Raw genomic sequence first — 20,453 nt, forward strand, 5'->3', positions numbered from 1 at the left:
CAAAAATAAATACTAAATAAATGAGTAGACATTAAGCATGCTTACCAACTACAGCTAGCTGGATCACTGTTAATAGAAATGACAGTATTGAAACATCCAGTGCAGTTTTGTTGTCATTGGGCAAACCACAGGCTTTAAAAAAATAATATGGAAGGAAATGATGCCATACTAAGATGCATGCATTTACAAACACAAATTCCAGGCAACACACAGCTATGGTATCACCAAGACAGACACACACACACACACACACACACACACACACACACCACACACACACACACACACACACACACACCACACATGCATACACACGCCGGTCATACACACACACACACACACACACACACACACACACACACACACACACACACACTAATACAACTTACATTCATACATGCATGTGAATATACACTTATACAAGCTGGATAACAGGGTGGCATCCCTATGAGGGGAACCAGATTAGTGTAAAACTGTCAAGCCAAGAAAACTGACAAGCTTGAATGTTATTACTAAAGAAAACATAAATTGGACACACAGACACAGGAGGAGGTTCTTACCCTCAACAGTGGGTTCAACCTCTGTCAGCAGAGATAATAGAATTATAGATAGCAAAGCTGACAGTTTTATGAAGATATCTTCATAATCATAACACTGCATGCTGTAAAAAGAGAAGAGCTGTATAGATTCTACATGTTTACGCTGAAATGCCCTTACCATTTGTAACAGGCTGGGCTTCTGGCAGTAAACATGGCAGGATTAGGCAGCGTAGAGGGAGAGCACAGCATGTTATAGAGCAAGCAAAAATAATACTTCACTTTGATAAAACACTTGAAAGTAAAACCACACAACTCTCTCTCTCTCTTCTCTCTCTCTCTCTCTCTCTCTCTCTCTCAGACCACACACACACACACACACACACACACACACAAAGGGAGCTGACAGTTTTATGAAGTTACCTTTATAAAACTGTACGTTGGAAACAATCTATAGTAACTGCTATAACACATACGTATAGATTCTACATGTTTACGCTGAAATGCCCTTACCATTTGTAACAGGCTGGGCTTCTGTCAGTAAACATGGCAGGATTAGGCAGCGTAGAAAGAGAGCACAGCATGTTATACAGCAAGCAAAAATAAAACTCATACATGAAAATGAAACTACCCACTTACTACACTACTCTCTCTCTCTCTCTCTCTCTCTCTCTCTCTTTCACACACACACACACACACACACACACACACACACACACACACACACACACACACACACACACACACAAACACACACACACACACACACACACACACACACACACACACATACACACACACAACTGTGCACATACATAAATAATAAGTGATCATTAAACTTGCTTACTCTCTAAAGCTGGTACACTGTCAATTGAAATGTCAGGAACTCAGAACATAGGTCATCACAATCTTTAAAATACTTTGCATCAGTACAAGGTACTCAACATACACAGATAGTGGTCTGACACCAACCACACGTACACTTCAAGAGAGGGACAATCAAGTGCAAAGGACATATACACAACACACATACACACACACCTGCAGCAAAAACATGTCTAATATTTATTTGACATCTCTCATAATTAAAATACATAATAAATTAGATATCAGATTTTCTCATATATCTTCTCAACACCTCAGTTGAGCTCTGCACCATAAACCCGATTTATCAAGAGCACAATATGTCAGGCATTATATGTAGTCACGTGTTGCTATAACAGTCTGTGTCCAATTACATAACAATTTGATGTTGCCATTATCAGTGCATGCCATGAAAATAACTGTTATAGTTAGGTAAAGCAAACCCCTTGACTATTTGCAACAAAGCAACTTTCATGGAATCTGTTGTAAAATCTGTGCTAACTATGAAATAGTTAGGAAATAGTTCGCAAAATTTAGAATGCGACATAGATGTTACAAAATTCACATATGGCAGTTGTCATCATAAACTGTTGCTGCTGTCATACGAATAATACAAAAATCATGACATCATGATATATTGGTTATACCGTGTTCATGTCAGTATTATGATACAATTTTCAAGTATTACTGATGCAGGTTTCATAGATTTCTGTCAGAATGCATACTTAATAGTGTGAAAAAACCCTCTCGTCAAAAAGCATGACTGTGAAAGTAGTTAATAGTGCCTAATTGTACACTAATTTCCTGGACAGAGATTGCTGGCCTCACGTTAGCTTTGGCATGCAAATCCCCATCTGCCTTGGCCCCCAAATCTCAAGGGTTGACTAGATTTAGGTCTAATCTCTATCTGGGAAATCAGTTCACAGTGAAGAAACCAACAAAATATATGTCTACAATTATCATTTCAGTCGACTCTTTTAAAAAGTCAATGTAGTATGCACAATGACAGATGTATAGTAAGTGTAAGTGTACCAAAAACAAAGTCCATTAATTGATGAAGAATATAAACAGTTGCAAACTGATGGAAAGAAACGAGAGATGTTAAGATTGTAACTGACACGAGACTGCAGATAAATTGCAAACCAGAGTGACGCCTTAATGATCGAACATTAGTGTAAACATGTTGTGAAACAGAACAGGAGTATAATGCGGTAGACTGTAAGGAGTCATGCGTCATGGCAACAGTAACAGACAGGGCTGTGCCCACAGAAGGTAAACTTCTGTGAAATGTCAGTTAGGTGACCTTACCATCATCCTCGTCTGGACTTTCTGGGAGATGGAAACGCACAGCTTACATTAGCACTCAAAGAGCAAAGCAGGGGACAAAACAGAGGATTGTATACCCCCAAAAATACTCACCCTCAGGTTGACCTGTGAAAGAAAAATAAAAGAGTTATATTTGAATAATATGAATATACATATACATATAAATAATAAATGTGTGTGTGGGGGGGTGAATATTTATATATATATATATATATATATATATATATGATAACATTTTAGTTTAGGGAACCATTGACACATAAATAATATGTGTCTGTATAAGTGCCTAATAACTGCATTAAGCGTCCTTAATCAATTATTAAGCCTGTATTTGACAATTTCTTATTCTTACTGAATATGGCATTTTTTCTTGGTACATCCTAGTTGGTGTCAACCTAAGATTACTTATATGTAATAAGAATAAAAATAGAAAGTTTGTTGCCTGCTAAAACACTGTCTGAATATGTGACTAATTGTAGAGCAGGTGTTCCTACTTACAAACAATGTTTCATTGCTCAATGCAATGGCACAGAAGGTCCAAGTAATGATAAGTGTACTCACCCAGGCTGCTAGTGGCGACTGGGAAACTTGCTCAAGAGCAATGAGTGCACTTCAATCAATGAGATCTACATAGTGTATCCTACTGATCCAACAACTTCCCTGCTCTAAAGAGAAGGACTACTTTCCATATAATCAGACTGAAATGATGAAAATGGCCCACTACGACTACAGGTAAATTTCATCCTTAATACACTGTAAATATCTAATTCTTCCTCCCAAACAGGTTCCTTGTTCTAAAGTGCAGGCTTATAGTTTTTCTAATGACAGCGTAGAAAGGATGAAATCCTTGTGTGAGTTTGACATTTATATTAACCACAAGACAGGGGCCTTTTCCTAAGGCTAAAGTCTCCATCAGGCTCTGACAGTTGTCTTGTGAGACTACAAGATGGACTTGTTGGTAAAGTTTGTTTGTTGGTAAAGTACAGTCTGCAGTTAGGAATACCTATTCTACAACTATACTGTCCCTATAAGTGGCGTATTCAGTTTTATGAATTAAAAGGCTATAAACCTTATATTTGGATTCTCGCTATATATCAGTAAACGTTTAAGACCAACTAGTTGGTTACTAGATGTACCAAGATAAATGAGAATAAGAATACTGAATGATGAATGGTGCTTGATGCAGACCTCGATGGGCACTAATACAGACACCAATTATATATGTGTTTATGGCTAACATTTGTTCCCTAAAGTGAAGTGTGACCATAGTTGTGGGATTGCTTGATCTCTTGCATGTATTGGATTTTTCTGGCAGTGGCAGTGTGTGTGGGTCATGACAAAATGACATTTTTATGAATGATAGGAATGATCCCATTATTTTACTTGACACACCGTGTGTTTTTCTCACATCACCTTGGCAATGCTGTCATAACATGAATGTGTGGAATTTTATCTCATGACAGGTGAAACTATCGGCCATAGACATGAAAAGAACACCACTGACATTCATTCACAATGTTGAATTCTATAAATGAGAGACCTTGTGTCAAACATTGTTCATAAGAGTCCTTATCAGTTGGTTGACATGGCAACTGTATTACATTATTACACGGCTCTTCTTAATGCTGTAGAATGCTCCATTCACTTGAATGGGGCTTCCCAACGTTCTGTGGTCAACTATTTTTCCATATTTGACCGTTGCTATGCATAATTGACCGCTGTCAAGGGAAGTGGCCTTTTTGCCTCGGATTCACGTCTTTCGTAGCACTCCGCAAGTAGTCCGGTAATTTATCAATCTCAGTGTATTCCGTTGCTTAGCGACGTCAGCTGATCCGATCTTGAGTTTCAGCTGACAGTTGAGCAGCACAAAAGACTCTCAGCACACCTCCGCTTCGCGTCGGGGTGCTGTTCGCCCTGTCGGGGCTTATTTTCCCGATAATGACCGGCGTTCTATACATTATCCCTTACTAATTGGAAGCTTCACTGAAGACAGATGCCAGCACGGTCATACATTATGTTCTGTTCTGAGAGTTTTTTGTGTATGTGCACAGTTGTGTGTGTGTGTGTGTGTTGTGTGTGGTGTGTAGTGTGTGTGTGTGTGTGTGTGTGTGTGTGTGTGTGTTTCTGAGAGTCTTTTGTGTACATACCAGTAGGAGGCGCTGGCTTTTCAGCTTTCTTTGCTGCAGAGACCGAGAAAGACAACACACACACACACACACACACACACACACACACACACACACACACACTCACACACACACACACACACCGAGAAAGACACAGTCGGGAAAAATATGTCAGTATTTTCAACATCATTGTTATGAAATGACTGGACACAAAAACTCAGCCAGAAATATTCAGTTTTTCATATGCAAACATAAAAGGGATGTATGTGTGTTTAAAGTGCATACATACATACATACATACATACATACATACATACATACATACACACAGACGTACATTCAGGTCTACATACAAATGTGGAAATCAAATAATGCATACATAATGCAATAATGCATATAAAAAAAATATATTTTGTAAAGTATGGAGAATACAATTAATTACAAGCCTATCAACACATATTTGATAGCTGAATGCAAGTCATAGACATGTCCATGCAAACTTTGGGTTTCATAATGACACCCTCTGGTGCATACATTCTCTACTACATATACACTGTGCTTATCAAGACACACACCACTGTGGAAAGTGATATCACACTCATTCCAGATTTGAATCCATATGCAATCCTTACCCATCTCCTCAGGGGTTTCCTCTGGTAAGAAAATAGGAGTGTGCGTCAATAAGTGCATATGTATGATCTTTCATGCTGGCTGCATGTTATGACTGATGCTTGTGCTACATTTTAAAATTGAGACATGTCCTCTTGTAATACACATTCAGTTCATAGCTTTAGAACATCTACATAAACAAAAGTCATATTTTCGAAAAAAAAACTAAATCTGACAGACAATTATAAGACAAAGCAGGTGAAACACATGTTAGTTTGGAGTTAGCTGAGGGCCATGAATAAGATAAATGTTATTTTTTTATGCATGCCTGGGACAGGGTGCCTCATAAAATGGAAATACAACACAGAGGATCCTCAAAGACATCCACAGTGACACCAGAGCAGCCCACGCTCCACAGTAAATCTCAATTTGCCGCGTGCGTTGTGGCTAGACCGCTCCATAGTCTGAACTTGAGGGCCACATGGTAACTCTCTCCTTGGGGTCACTAGCAGGGTGCTGGTTTCAGCTATGCAGTGGAGGAGGCGCCACAGGGAGTCTCAGATCTGCACTCTGGGGTCTGAAGTGTGAACAGGTTGTCTGCCAAGTTCTCCAACCTGCCCCTATGCCTTGTGTCAGACTTTTTCCTTAATCCCCCCCCCCCCCCCCCCCCGCCGCCCTTCTTCTGTTTCCTTTCTTCCTCCCTCCGTCTCTCCCCTCCCCTCTCTTTCCATCTCCGACAATTCCTTCCTCCAGGGCGTGTATGCACACAGGTTATAAGATTCCAAGACTTGGCCTTGGGCTTCAGGTCATGTTGCAAGTCTGACCCCAGGGGGGCCTGCGCACCATGCTGGCATACTGCAAGGTCCAACACCTCTATTTTTGATAAGGTTTGTCTTTCAGACCACACTCTGTTAACGGGGATCTCAACGCCAGCGGGTTGGGACCTGGCACCTCTCAAGGTCTCAGAGGTGGTGAGGCCATGAGACTCGCCAGGTTGTAAATGCCTCGTCTGCTGTGGCCCTTCAGGTCCCAAGCAATCACCCTCATCCATATAAGGAGGGGGAAATGGGTCACTATGGGGACTACAATAGGTCCTGACAGTTACGGAGTGCTGACAAACACTTGAGACTTCATGTGCCAGGTAGGATGTCCTTTGCGATGAAATTGTCAATAGGGGGTGAAGAGGAACGGAAGAATTTTGAATCAAATAGCTGTTTCTGGTTGGCCGACTTCAGGGTCACACACTCTCCGTTTTGCATTGCCTCCTCAAGTTCGGTGATCCAAAAGTTATGGTGACAGAAAGAGAAAGATGACATCACCATGTCAACTACAGTTTGTCTGTCGTTTTAGCCTGTTTCTACCCTTTGCCTTCTTCTCTGGGCCCTCTCCCACAGATCCTTCAGTTCTAGACTGCAAGTATGTCTGTTCCAGAGGATGAAAAAATCCTCAGGCTTCTCGGCTCCATCTAGACTTAGATGCTTACAGAGATCTGATCTGATGTCCAAACCAAAACATCTCCTTTAGGAAGTGCTGCTTCAGCGCTGCTGCTGAAAAGTGAGTAAATCCCAGGAGATTTTTGTCTCCAAATTAGATCTGAGCTATTAAAGAAAGGAGTGGGAGGGGGTTACATTTATGGGTGATTGTCCACCCCATACTAACCCTTAGCCCTTGGATTTCATACTTCTGATCCCACCACCCAACCCTAACGACTCTCTGGTTACAACCTGTCAGCACTCTCTCTGTCATGAGGGCCTGTGAGTCCGCCGCTTCTCCCAGCCAAAAAACATACACACACACGTACACACACACGCACACACACACACCACACACACACACACACACACACACACACACACACGCAAATACACACACGCAAATACACACACACACATGCAAATACACACGCACACATGCAAATACACACGCACACAGAGAGAGAGAGAGAGAGAGAGAGAGAGAGAGAGAGACGGAGAGACAGACAGAGACCACAGCGTACGGCGTTAAGTCAGACTGAAAGTGCTATAGACCCTTCGGAGGTCAGTGCTAATGCTAAAGGCAAATAGAGAGGGGTCCACAGTCTGTGTGTATCTAACCCTGCCCCTGGTGTTAGCCTGTCCTCTTGCCTAGCCTTTCTTTTAATGCTCTCAGGCTCTCTCCTTTTAGTACATATCTTCATATGCTTTGTATTCAATGATTGCTTCCCAACCCAGAAAACATGGACAAGAAGGTTGTTGGAATATGGCCTGTTCATATATATATATATGGATATGGAGGGCAAACACCTTTTTCATTGTGTATGCATTGTCCTGGCAGGTTCTATTCACAAGATTGTAATGTTCAAGTACAAACAGTGCAGAGGTTATGCTAACGAGGAAGCAGTCATTAAAACTCAGTCATAATCAGAATGCTGTATCACACAAGAGTTTTCACTGTGAAATTCAGAGCAGTTGTGAATCATTCATGGCAAAGCTAGTATTAATTTGAAGATGGTTAATAATGCAACCGCTCCCCCCCCCCCCCCCCCCCCCCCCCCACAAATCATGCTCTAGAAATGAACGCCAGTCAAGCCAGTCAAATCCAGGCCTGAAATAAACTGCATCAAATTTCAACGTTCTGGGTGAACAGCCATGAAAGTTTCATGTCCTCCAAGGCTGAGCCAGCAGTACTGATGAGTTAACCTTTCAGCCAAATTAGGCTTGGAGACGAGACATTTGACAGACAGAACTTGAGCTTCTCGGAGGTTACTGTACTTATGTGATGTCTGGGTTAAGTCACTGGGCTGGTGAACTCAAGATAAAACGCTGGAAATGTAATGAGTATTCTTCTTTTGATGTGAATTTGGTTGAAATTGTCACTGAAGTAGAAATGGCCAAAGAGCCCACATGAAATAAAGCATAGCTAACGGTGGACCATGGCCTGTTTTCAGTCAAGCACCCTAAGTACATTATAAAGTCATTTTGTGATATGTTACTGTGATGAACATATCTGGGACAAACACTACGCCAAAGTTGAAATTAAACTCGACTAAACAACATTTAACAAAAAAATATGGAATCTAAAATGACTAGACTAGAAGTGTGACCGTGTTAAAGTCTCTGTTAAAAGTGTTAAAATCCTTCTGAAACCAACCCCAGACAGAGAAACAGACGATGGGTCATCTCACAGCCACAGAGGAGTGTTAAGCGAGTGCATGAGGGGGTTTAAACAACAAGCCATTACCCTGATCTCTCATACTTCCAAACCATTAACTGCATATTCCTTTCTCTCTAAATATCCCCATATATGAGTCACTTTATCCTCAGTTCCATCTCTAGGATATGTTAGTTTCTTCCTCCCATATTCCCCCCCAGCTTAGTGCAAACAGAGGGGCTAGCGTTAGGCCTTAGGCATAATAGCCACAGGCATAGCATAAATGTCACGGTCCAAAAGAGAGTGTCATCCAGCTATTTTCGGAGCAACTAATGCATTCAGAATATGGAAGAGCAATTAAAGAAGTACAATGCAAAGTATCAGAATAATTATCACTGTAAGTCGGTAAAAGCCTGGTTCAGTAGGTCGCACACTGGGGATGGTTTTAAAGGCACAGCCCTGTTCTAATGGACTTCAACCGTCTGACCTTTCACTTCTCATGCCCTTTCTCCAAAATGTGCTGATGAGTCCAAACAGGCCCCCTCCCACACATACTCTCTCTCTCTTTCTCTCTCTCTCTCTCTCTCTTTCTCACTCTCTCTCTTTCTCTCTCTCATTTTCACTGGGTAACCTTAATGGAATGTTGAGGAATGTTCACTTAGGTAATCCCTCCTGACATTTAGACCCCCCCCTACTCTCCATCAGTGGTCTTGCACTGAGCTAATCATCGCAGCATGTACGGCTCTCAGCTGACCGAGTTACACATCAAAGAGAGCTGCAGCCGTCCCCTCACTGGTGTTATCCGTGACATGCTATGGTTTGAGTCAAACACACACACACACACACACATGAGTGATTTCGGGACATTTTTAGATGGTTTTGACTGTGAATAACATTGCCTCTCTGTGTGTTAACTGGAGGAAGGAAGAGAACTTGCATGTCTGCTGTACCCCTGACTTTACATGTTTACCAACACTATGGTGTGTTAACGTTCCGTGGTGCAACACAGCGCACTGATAGCGGGCGCACTCAGTTGGGGCGACAAATAGTGTACTGTGTACCATATGCCCAGACACAAAGGACAGACAGAGAGGACAGCATTCCTGATGTCTAGCAAGTCGGAGGCTGGACAACTGCAGTACTTCACACCCTTAGCTGTTGGTATTGAAGGAGACCAATGAAATCTCTATATGGTGGGCTGACATGCAATGGAATGAGAGAAATGCCTTATTAAGATGGGTATTGCTGTTAACAAGTTCTGAAGAAGCTCTGAGAAGCTCTTCTAACTCAGTGATGTCTCACTGTTTTTTTTTTCAGTGTTTTATGTTTAGGTCCGTGGTCGTTAATTGTAAAATGCGTGTCAGCTTGTATACTCTTATGCTTCATTAATCCTTTTGTATATTCTAAATGCACACATCTGGCATCGTGTTCAGTTCTGAGTAGACAGCGTGTGAAATTTCACAGGCAAGAGTGAAACTCAAAACTCATTTTGTAGCAATAGCCGCAGTAATGTCTTGATACGACTTGCAGACAGACACACTTACACACACGCACACATACACTGCAGACAGACACGCTTACGCACACGCACACATACACTGCTGACATGAGCTCTTCTCCATCAACCTTCAAGGAAACGTTAAGGTAAAACGAGCCAAATATTAACATTAGTTGCTCACCCATGGCGGCTATATTTAATGCTGAGCGTGTGGGTGAAGATGGGTGGCATTGCTGGTATTTGGCCTTCGGCCATGTTCCTCTGGCCACCATGGCCTGATGGGGTTTCAGAGTTCTTATAGGGGTGATGGAGGGAGCGTTTGGCAGTGTGAGGGTACACTTAAGCTGCCTCTCACCCAGTCACAATTCTCTCGGTCGATCGTTTCACAACATTAACATAATGAAACTGGAGGATGTGTTTTATTGTTTTGTAGAATATTCTAGGAACACTGGTAGCACATTGGAGTTGTACAGTAGAGTAGGACATTCTGTAGAACAGAGTAATTCAGTGCACGTGTGTTTAATTTAGTGCTGTTTCGGTGATATGCCATTCGAGCAGTACAGGAAATTGTATATAAGGGTGGATAGAGGTTCCTCACTGCTCAAGATGTCAGTCGGGTGTCTCTACGGCTGACCTCATTGCTGAACTCAAGTTAGATCATTGCATTTGCTATTTCTAGTGATGATGTATATACAGCTGCTGTTGTTCTATTTCATGCTCTCATTTGAGTTGTTGAGATGTTCACAACTGCTACTGAAGATTTGGCTTTCATTTAGCTATCAGTTACTGATCCTCTTTTGATGGAAAAAAACAAGGTTATTAAAGTTAAAGGTTATAGGCAGGTTATCATTACAATTTGAGTGCAGTAGTGTTTCATAGTTAAGATAGCAGGCAAAATAGAGCTGTTTGGTATAGCATAACAACCTGCCTATAACCTTACACCTTAGTAATCTCATATTTCCATCAGAAGATGAAGAGTGACTTGAATTTATACACTGAAAAAGCTGGTGCCACGGTGTCATCACATGGTTTGATTTGAGAGTGATGGGAGAAGAATTATGACTTGTTTGCACACCAGACATGTAATGACTCCTCCAGCTTCACTCAACACCTAACCCCCGCCCCACCCAAGACACTCACTCACATATATAAGAAACGAAACCAAAATGCCATCTCCTTTGGCTGGAGCGACTGGTTGTGAAGACAGTAAATCAAAAGGCTTAACTTCCATTTTAGCCTCTCCACTGATGCACACACACAGTTGCTGTTTGGCAAATAACACAAAGCCTTGATGAGATAGCTCATTAAGCTTGGGATGTGGAATATCTCTGCTCCAAAGCTCCTAAGCACACAATGAATTGTTAAGCCTCAGCCAGCATTGGTAAATAATCTCTGCGGTAGAAACAATGCTTATAACATGTTTATAAAAGCTTAATTAAAAGCCAAACAGTCTTAAGCGGAAGTTCGCTGATAGAGTTTCTCAGTCACAGTGTGGCGATTCTCCATCTGTTTGCTATTCATCAAAGGCAATGATGCATGCCAGAGGGCGCACGATGAAGGAGTTGTCATGAGGTAATGTTACCCCCGCGCAACTCAAGGGGTCATGAGACTCTCTGGCCTTCATCTTCCACAAGGCTGCCTGTTCAAAGTAGATGAGTTTGTGTTGTTATCCCATCCAATGATATCTGATGGGGTTCAATTTCAATTCAAGTTTATTATCATGTACTCATAAAAAGGGAATTTATCAGTAATGAAAATGTCTTGTGCTCAAGTTTCTGCTCAACTTAAAAGAATAAATGAAGTACTAGAATTTAAAGGGTAGAAATAAAGTAAGAAAGACAGGATGAAGACGATATAAATTAAAGTGCAAGTCGCATGAGGTTGACCACATTAAGTGTGAGGGGGTGTAGGATAGTCCGGCATCCTGATGGCATGAGGGTAGAAACTGTCTCTGAAGCCGCGCTGGTAAGGGGTTAACAGCAACACGAAGCATGGCAGCCCAGGCCATGAAAGGCCATAAAGTGTTTCAAGAGATTTTAAGACAAGGAGGGCCAAAGAGTTGGCTAATGCTATGAAATATTACCTTAATTTTGTGTGTGGGTGTGTGTGTACATTTGTGTGTGTGTGTGTGTGTGTGTGTCCATAAATATCCATAATTACCCTGTCTTTCACCAGCTGGCAGGCTTGCGGTTTGGCTCGGGCCATGATACAGTAAGCATTGCTCTCCGCTTACCTGTCTAACTGCTGACCCACTAAACTTCTGTTCCAGTCGTACTCTCTGCAACAGTGAGAGTCATTAAGAACCACAATAAACCATGTAGTAAGAGTCCCTTAGCTGCGTGTGCACTACATGCCATCAGGACATCAACAGGAACTGACGTCCTTGAATGGTGGCCAGATATTTATACATTCTGTGCGAACTCCAGTTGCTGTGCTGTTATCATTGTGCTTCAGGAGAGAGCCTATTCATCTCTGTGAATCTCTGTCTATCTATAATGCTGGTGAAGGCACCCACTATGATCTCATGTTACAAGACGGTGACAAAGGGTCTGCTCAGAGTACATCGAACACATTTTATGTATAAAATGAAAATGTATAGAAAATGTTTTGGCCCCCTCTCTTCCCCAAAAGTAGTCTCTGTCTTTGTAAACAACTCCCTTTTCTGCGTTCAGAGCCATTTGACATTTTAGTTGAAATGACTCCCTTAATAGAGCAGAGGCAAGTCATGGAAAATTGGAATAAGACCCAGAGAGATCTCCACTGCTGTAATCACATCTGATCTTTTTAGCAGCTACCCTCCCCCCATCTTGGCAGCCATGGCTACTATTTAAATGCCACCCCATGGTTTGGCACTCCAAGCCAGCCAAAACAACCCGGTTGTTTAGCTCTCCCCAGTCACCAAAACAACAAAACTGGCCTCAGAATTGGGGGGAGGGAAATCTCCATCAGGCAGCCCAGGAGGGCATTCATGCAGCCTAAATTCAGCCCCTTGCCAGTGTAACATCAGCCCCCGCTTGCTGCCTGGTCTTGCCTCCTCAAGGCACACTCCATCCACTTACTTGGAGCGGCGGTACTATTCTTGACACTGTTTATTAAGGAGGCGTGCTTTCTGTGAGCCACGGCTGTCCCTAGAGTGGCAGACAGACTTAATCATGGGGGTCAACTCTAAACATGGTGAGGAGGGAGCGATATATGAGATCGGGTGGAGCGATGGGGCATAAGGAGCATTGAGGTAGTAAGATGAATGGTAAGAGAGTGTGTGTGTGTGTGTGTGTGTGTAAAGGAGGGGGAATGTGTTTGTGTGTGTGGCTGGCTGTGTGTGGGAGAAAGAGAGAGATAGAGAGAAAGAAGGGGAGAAAGGGAATGTCTGATGTGGTTGTTCTGTATGTGGGCGCAATCTGATATGTGTGATGTCATATGTTGGATTGGGAGAATCACTGGCAGTGTGGTGGTGTGAAGTCACGTTAACTCAAAAAGACTTTTTTTTGAATCAAAAGAAAAAGACACGCGAGGTGAGAAGATGAGAGAAAGATGAGAAGAAAAGAAATGGAGGGTTCAGGTGGCAGGATGGCTAGTTCATCACTGCCGGTGTCTGGGTTAGAAGAAGGGACGTGGTACCCTGCTGGCTTCCCTACGCCACCATAGGGGTGATGTGGAACTGTGTTGTTGAATACTGAGAGAATAACTGATGACTAACATGAGCGGACAAAGTTGATATCCCATCTAAAAAACATCTGCATTATCTAGATTGATAAAAAAAAGCTCTCCCACTGACCATTAAGAGAGCCATTGACTGTCAGTAAGGATGAAAATAGCTGAGCAGGGACAAACATGACAATTGGTTCAAATGTTGATGGTGGATGGTGTTGGTGAAGTGTGCCACTATCAAGGTAATATTCATAGGCTTATGGTCCATCTGGATAAGAGCACCATTGCACTTTCATGTTTGCCCCTTTAGAAATGTCATATCATTCTACTGCATATTTAAGCCCAATTTGCAGCACATTTGCCTCCAGACACATCGTATATATAATACACATATATCGTATATATAATACATATTTTACTCCACAACACAAAGATAAGAAGGGAGATGTAATATACGTGTAGGTTGGACCAAATGTATAGCAACAAAAACTACCTCATAGGAATTGAATCTAACTAACATTATAGAAAGAAAATAAAGTATCCAGTTCAATTCTAATCCAGCTAAACGGAGAGGAAAGACCAAAGACTGTAACTCTTATGCCCAAACCTATCCTGTTGCAACAATAGCAAGAATTTGCTGGATGAATACTTGTACATGGAACTGCAATGTGTTGATTCACATCAGTGAATTGCGGTTCAGCACTATTGACTAAACTGGCAGTATTGCTATGTGCACTGCTGTGTAGGGCCGAGGTCTGAAAGACAGAGGGAAGGGAGAGCAGCCAGGAAGAGAGAGCTGCCGAGGGATGAGAAGGGAAGGAAAAGTGGCAGCTTCTCACTGTTTCATTGGCACAGCCTTCCATCACCACTCATCTCTGTCATCTTCCCTGTGAAAAGTCTCAGCTCTGCTCATGCCACCCCTTTCTTCTTTCATCCACCCCTTTGCCACCCCCCCGCCCCCCGCCCCCCGCCCGCCTCGGCTCTGATGTCCTGCTCTCGCTCACTCTTTAAGTCAATCTCTCTCCGATTTCACACCACCCGTAGATTTATAGTGCCAGAAGGTCACTGCTGTAAAGAAGATGGCTGTATTTTATATCCCTAGTCAGAGCACACAAATACTAAAGCGCCTAGTGCTCTTAAATCTCAATCTGTATGAATGACAACCATTTATAAACATTTGCAAATGTCTCAATGTCAGCCTAGTAAAAGTGATGCCACAGACATACAATACTCTCTGTGGTATCTCAATGTGTGTGTGTGTGTGTGTGTGTGTGTGTGTATGCATCTATGGGGATGGCTGTAGGTGTGTTTGTCTAAGAAAGTGTTTCTTCTGTATCTTGTATCTGAAGGCATTTTCCACATCCATGTATTTCCCATCATTGACAGTGACAGGTGTTAAGACACAGTTGACAGATGCTCCAGCAATCTCTCCAAGCCAGAAGTTCAATCATAAGCTTTTATCACAGTGCCCACAACTCAGCCAGGTTTCTGACGTTTAGGTCATTCTCAAGAACCCAAATGGTCACTCGACCCCAATGACTCCCAGCAGATTCAAATATGGCATATGACATAAATCCTGCATGTGAAAATCTCTAGTACTATTAAAATCAGAGAGGACTAAGGCTTACGTGAGAAGAAGTAATGAACCTTTAGCAATACATTTAGTGATCAAATCTAAATCTCCATTGCCTGTACTCTCATAGAAGGGTGTCACTTGTTGAACACAAACTCTCCATCACCAGTTTAAGATTAAAGTGAACAACAGAGCATCTTTAAAAAAATCAGTGCATTTAGTGTACAAAGGTAAGGCCGCTTATTGGTAAACACAAAATGCATACACCAACAGAGACTGAGTATGTTACGATGACGTTGACTGAAGTAGATGGACAGGTCAATGTAAATGACATGAGAGATGCTCGTAATGCTCACCTGGCTTCTTCGGTTCAGGCATGGCTCTGCTTGTTCGTCCGTCTGGCACTTCCCTCTCCGACCGCCTAGCTCTCGACAACTGTCTTTGTCCGTGAGTCTGTCCGCTTTCCCTCCTTTATGTCTTTTTAACCCCCCCCCCCCACACACACACACACACACACACACACCTCCCTCCCCTGCCACTTCAGTCCCCCCCCACCCTCCGAGACAGTTGGGGGGATAGTTGGGGGGCGGGGACAGAGAGACAGAGGAAGGGTGACAAAATGAGCGTCACTTGAGACCTTGAGGGAATCCAAGTTCTGAAAGGAAAGACAGAGCACTTGGTGAAGAGCAAAGAAGAGTGAGGAGGGCTAGAGAAGAGAGAGAGAAGAGGTGGAGAGGCGAAAGAAGAGTGAGGAGGGCTAGAGAAGTGAGAGAGAAGAGGTGGAGAGGCGAAAGAAGAGTGAGGAGGGCTAGAGAAGAGAGAGAGAAGAGGTGGAGAGGCGAAAGAAGAGTGAGGAGGGCTAGAGAAGAGAGAGAGAAGAGGTGGAGAGGCGAAAGGGGCGTAATGCCATAGCAAAGAGTGTGACCTGTGGGTAAACCTGCTAATTGGGCCGCTCGTTAGGCCGAGAGCTTGGACATTAACTAATTGACTGACACGCTGATTGTCGTGTTGATTGACAGCTGTTGGGAGACAGTATTGCAAGCCTATGGGTGCTTGTCCCTTTAAGCAGCTTCTGATTTAGGAGAGAATGACTGGAAGAAGGGCCTTGCCAAACGTGCACCAAGCCCTTGACTTTGATATAATTGAACAGGAGAGCTTTTGATCCTTTTGTCCTACAACTTAATTAAGTTACATGTTCCATGAGAGGATGAGCCATTTTTCCCTTCTCTTAAGCTGTTGGACCTGATTTCCTGGACTAAGGATCAAGCCATGTTGCAGTCACAAAACAGTTATTTTTCAGGGGAGAATCTTTAAGTCGGATAGACATTAGAGTGAAGATGAACTTGATCATTAACTATGAGATTAGCAGGTAGTATCCATGACCTCCTAGTAACCCCCATGGGAGAAGTTTTTCACGTTGCGGGGGGGGGGTCAATGTGCTCTCAGTAGCTAGATATTTGACCTCTGACCCCTAGTGTCTTAGAGGTCTTCTCAGCCATTGCATCTACTCTCTAGTAATACCAAATGATGGCATGCTGAACTAATCAACTTTACTCTCTTTATGATTATAAATAACTATTTAAGTGAAAGTACCATGTAAGGGTCTAAGTTCATTCAAAGAACTATGCTGTTTAATAGTGTAACAGTTGACAGTTGGCATATAAACTGCATAGTTCTGCTCTACAAAAAAACTGTTTGAGCTCCAAGTGTCTTCGGGGACAGAACTGTACTTTATTTTACTGCATGTCCTACACCCAGATGTGTCCTTGACTGTGTATCATTTAAAACTGGACCATGTGAGCTATGCCCCTGTTACTGCTCCCGAGGGTTTGAGTCTGCCCACTTAGCCTGGCAATGCCCATAACCTTGCCATGCCAATAAACGCTCCTTTTGAACTTTAATTTGGGCACGAGAACTTAAGACAGAGAGATGGATAGAGATTGAGGACTGCGCTATTCATAGCTCATGCAACTTGAGATTCAGATGGCAAGAAAGGACCTGTGTGTGTGTGTGTGTGTGTGTGTGTGTGTGTGTGTGTGTGTGTGTGTGTGTGTGTGTGTGTGTGTGTGTTTGTGTGTGTGAGAGAGAGAGAGAGAGAGAGAGAGAGAGAGAGGGAGAGAGAGAAAGAGTTAGAAGTGGGGGGTAGTCATTGATAAGGATCTATCAATGAGTGAGCACAGTATGTGTATTAGAAGGAGCTTTGCTGGAAGAAGAATAGAAAGAGAGTCTAAAGAAAGACATGATGCACAGCTGTGCATGAAAAGAGAAGAGGAGTGGAAACAGTGTGGGACGGAGGGGAGAAGGAGAAAGGGCAGCTGGTGAAACTGAGGGCCAACGACAGAACCCATGTTCAGAGGCCATGTACTCCGTTCCTATGTTTACATTCTTCATGTCAAAGTCAAAGTCAAAGTAGCTTTATTGTCAATTTCTTCACATGTCAAGATATACAAAGGGAATCGATAGGACGTTTCCCACTCTCCCACGGTGAAACATATAAAGTGCACAGGCACAGCAGATAAGACAAGACATTTCCTAATACTAAGTAAACATACAGATTCACGTACAGCAGCATACGTTTCTGTAAAGTGAGGTTATGGTAGTGCAAAAAGGCAATTTGGTAATGGCAGCAAAAAAACATCCTGTAAGATGTGTTTGTGACATTAACAGTGCAAGGGGACAGTAAAGTGGTTATGGTAAACGTAATACAAACGTAAACGTAATACAAGTAATAAAAGTGATAAAAGTGCAAGAGACAGTTTGAAGGTGTCTTCGAGCAGAAACACCTCTGTGAGGACTGGAATGCCCTTGTGTGGTACATTTTGAAAGTAAAGCTACAGTCATGTAGCGTTAACATGTTAACCTTCAATCCACAGCCCCTCGTTGATGATGCCAATTATAGCTTTGAAAGACTGTGTGGGTGAGGTATTGTCTCTGTGGTGCTGACACGGACTAATGGTATGTACCAGTGAAGAGGGAAAGCTGAGGGATATTACTTTCAAAGAGAAAATGTGTCACAACCACATGGTCAGATTAGCAGTCTAACAACCCACCGCTAACAATGGTTCCTCCGTGAAGACAGGACATACAGGTCTCCATAGAAACAAAATGCTTTAAAGAGATTCCCATGCCTCCATGCACCTGATGTAGGTGTATGTGTGTGTGTAGTACTCAAATAAGTGACGAGTGACTTTCTGAGATGTCTCCTAATTCCTTTTTTCAAGACATTGCATAATGTGCAAAAAAGTGTCAAATACCAGACGTTAATGCTATTGCTCACAAAGGGTGTACGTTCTTAATAGACCAAGAGCTGTATCTGCTGCTGAATGGAAATTCTGAGACATTTTCCAAAAGAGCTTAAAGAGGTGCTTGAAGATGGGAGCGCTAGCAAGGGATTTTAGAGACACACACAGGTGTATGTGTGTAAAATCGATGGCGCTTGTGTAGCGGCCGTGGAGATCTCGTGCAGGAGATAGTTTGGTGATACTATAGCCTGCATGGAGAATACCCAAAAAAAATTCCTAGTATCTGTATACATGGCGAAAAAGTTGAATTGAATTGAATTGAATTGGTGTAGTACTCAAATAAGTGACAAGTGACTTTCTGAGATGTCTTCTACTTCCTTTATGACAGCACCATCTAGTGGTCATTTAATGCACTTTTTTCAAGACGTTGCATAAGCATTTCAGAGAGAAGATGAATAGAGATGTTCAGTATGAGAAAAAAATATTGTTTTGGACCATCGAAGTATATAAATCTAATCTAGTACACCCCAAGATATACTGGTGAAAATGGAAAATGAGGTCCAGTCTGAGCGCGGCTAGTCGTGGCTGCCCTTCAAACTCCTGACAACCTAAACCATCAACCCCTGACAGGCCAGCATGAAGACCACCCTGCTGAGAGAAGTTAATATTTCTTTTGAGCAACTTTGCCATCTGGCGTGGCATCAACCCATTAGCCCAATGCAAAGGTGACACTGCAACCTTTATATCTAACACTGAGTGTAACTGTCCGTCAGGTAATGAGCACATTGAGTTCCATTTCCCAACTCTAAAACATGAAATGGTAAAACCCTGGTCATCTTAGTAAAAGTTTATGGCTACTAATATTTTTTGGAAATTGAAATGAACTCAGTTGTAATCCTTGTAACTAACTGTGTTACAAAGCTAACCATTGCCATGATAACCATTGCATTGTGAAGCCAATCAGAATAGAATTTTGCCGTAATACTCCTTAGGGCACAAACAAATCAATCAGCTTGTCTGATTCTAAGGGAGAAAGAATTGAAAATGGTCATATAAAAATAATTTAAACTGTTTTAGTACTGCATTTACATAAAAACCAACAATCCAGCGAGGGATTCAGGTGGACATAAGAATAATATGAGCATTTCATCTCTAGTCTACAAGATTGAGCCTATAGAAACCCGCGCCAACTCCATCCTACCACAATTATATTCCAGCACCAGTCATTGATTTGCTGGTTTATTGGATGTTCCCAGCAACAGCCTTAAGAAAATTGGGGATGCAGCCTTTGTCAATTACGCCCCAAAGCTATGGAACATACTGCCTATAGATATCAGGGAAGCCAGCTCGCTAAATATTTTTAAAAGAAAACTTAAAACGTATCTCTTCACCTTAGCCTTTAACTAGCTACGACTTTGCACTATATATATACTGTATATATTTATTTTTTTACTTTGATCTTCATCGTGAAATAACGTGATATTAAGGGGTTAGAAAAACTATATCTCTGCAGAGTTTTATTTTCTATCTTATGTTATGCATTTTATGTATTCTATTTTTTATCTTAAATCTTTATGCACGCTATCCCTGTTTTTATATGCATTTTATTGTATTTTATGCACTCTATCCTAGTTTTTATGTTTATGTTTATTGTATGTCTATTTATATGTGGATCACTGTGCATGTAATTTCTTTGTGCACGTAATTCCTTTGCTGTTAGGCACTTTGAGCTGCATTGTTTTGTATGAAAGGTGCTATACAAATAAAGTGTATTATTATTATTATCGATGGAGGTACAGCTCCTAGAGGCTATGTCTGTCCTCACGTTTGGAATTACGTCACCTACAACGTAAACACGCTGGTTTGTAGTTTTTTCTTCTTCTTTTGTAGTTTTTGTATTTC

The 20,453-nt window shown here is 42.1% G+C and overlaps 1 protein-coding gene across 1 annotated transcript in view; it reads right to left on the reverse strand.

Moving 5' to 3' along the window:
- The window catches only part of mybpc2a (myosin binding protein Ca), a 45,358-nt gene extending 29,671 nt beyond the window's left edge, over positions 1-15,687 (reverse strand). Inside the window, 1 exon segment of the mRNA XM_042709170.1 lies at positions 15,666-15,687. Coding sequence (XP_042565104.1) covers positions 15,666-15,687 — 22 coding nt within the window.
- Between the last annotated feature and the right edge of the window lie 4,766 nt (positions 15,688-20,453).

Source organism: Clupea harengus, chromosome 1 (assembly GCF_900700415.2).
Source record: "Clupea harengus chromosome 1, Ch_v2.0.2, whole genome shotgun sequence".
Lineage (NCBI taxonomy): Eukaryota > Metazoa > Chordata > Actinopteri > Clupeiformes > Clupeidae > Clupea > Clupea harengus.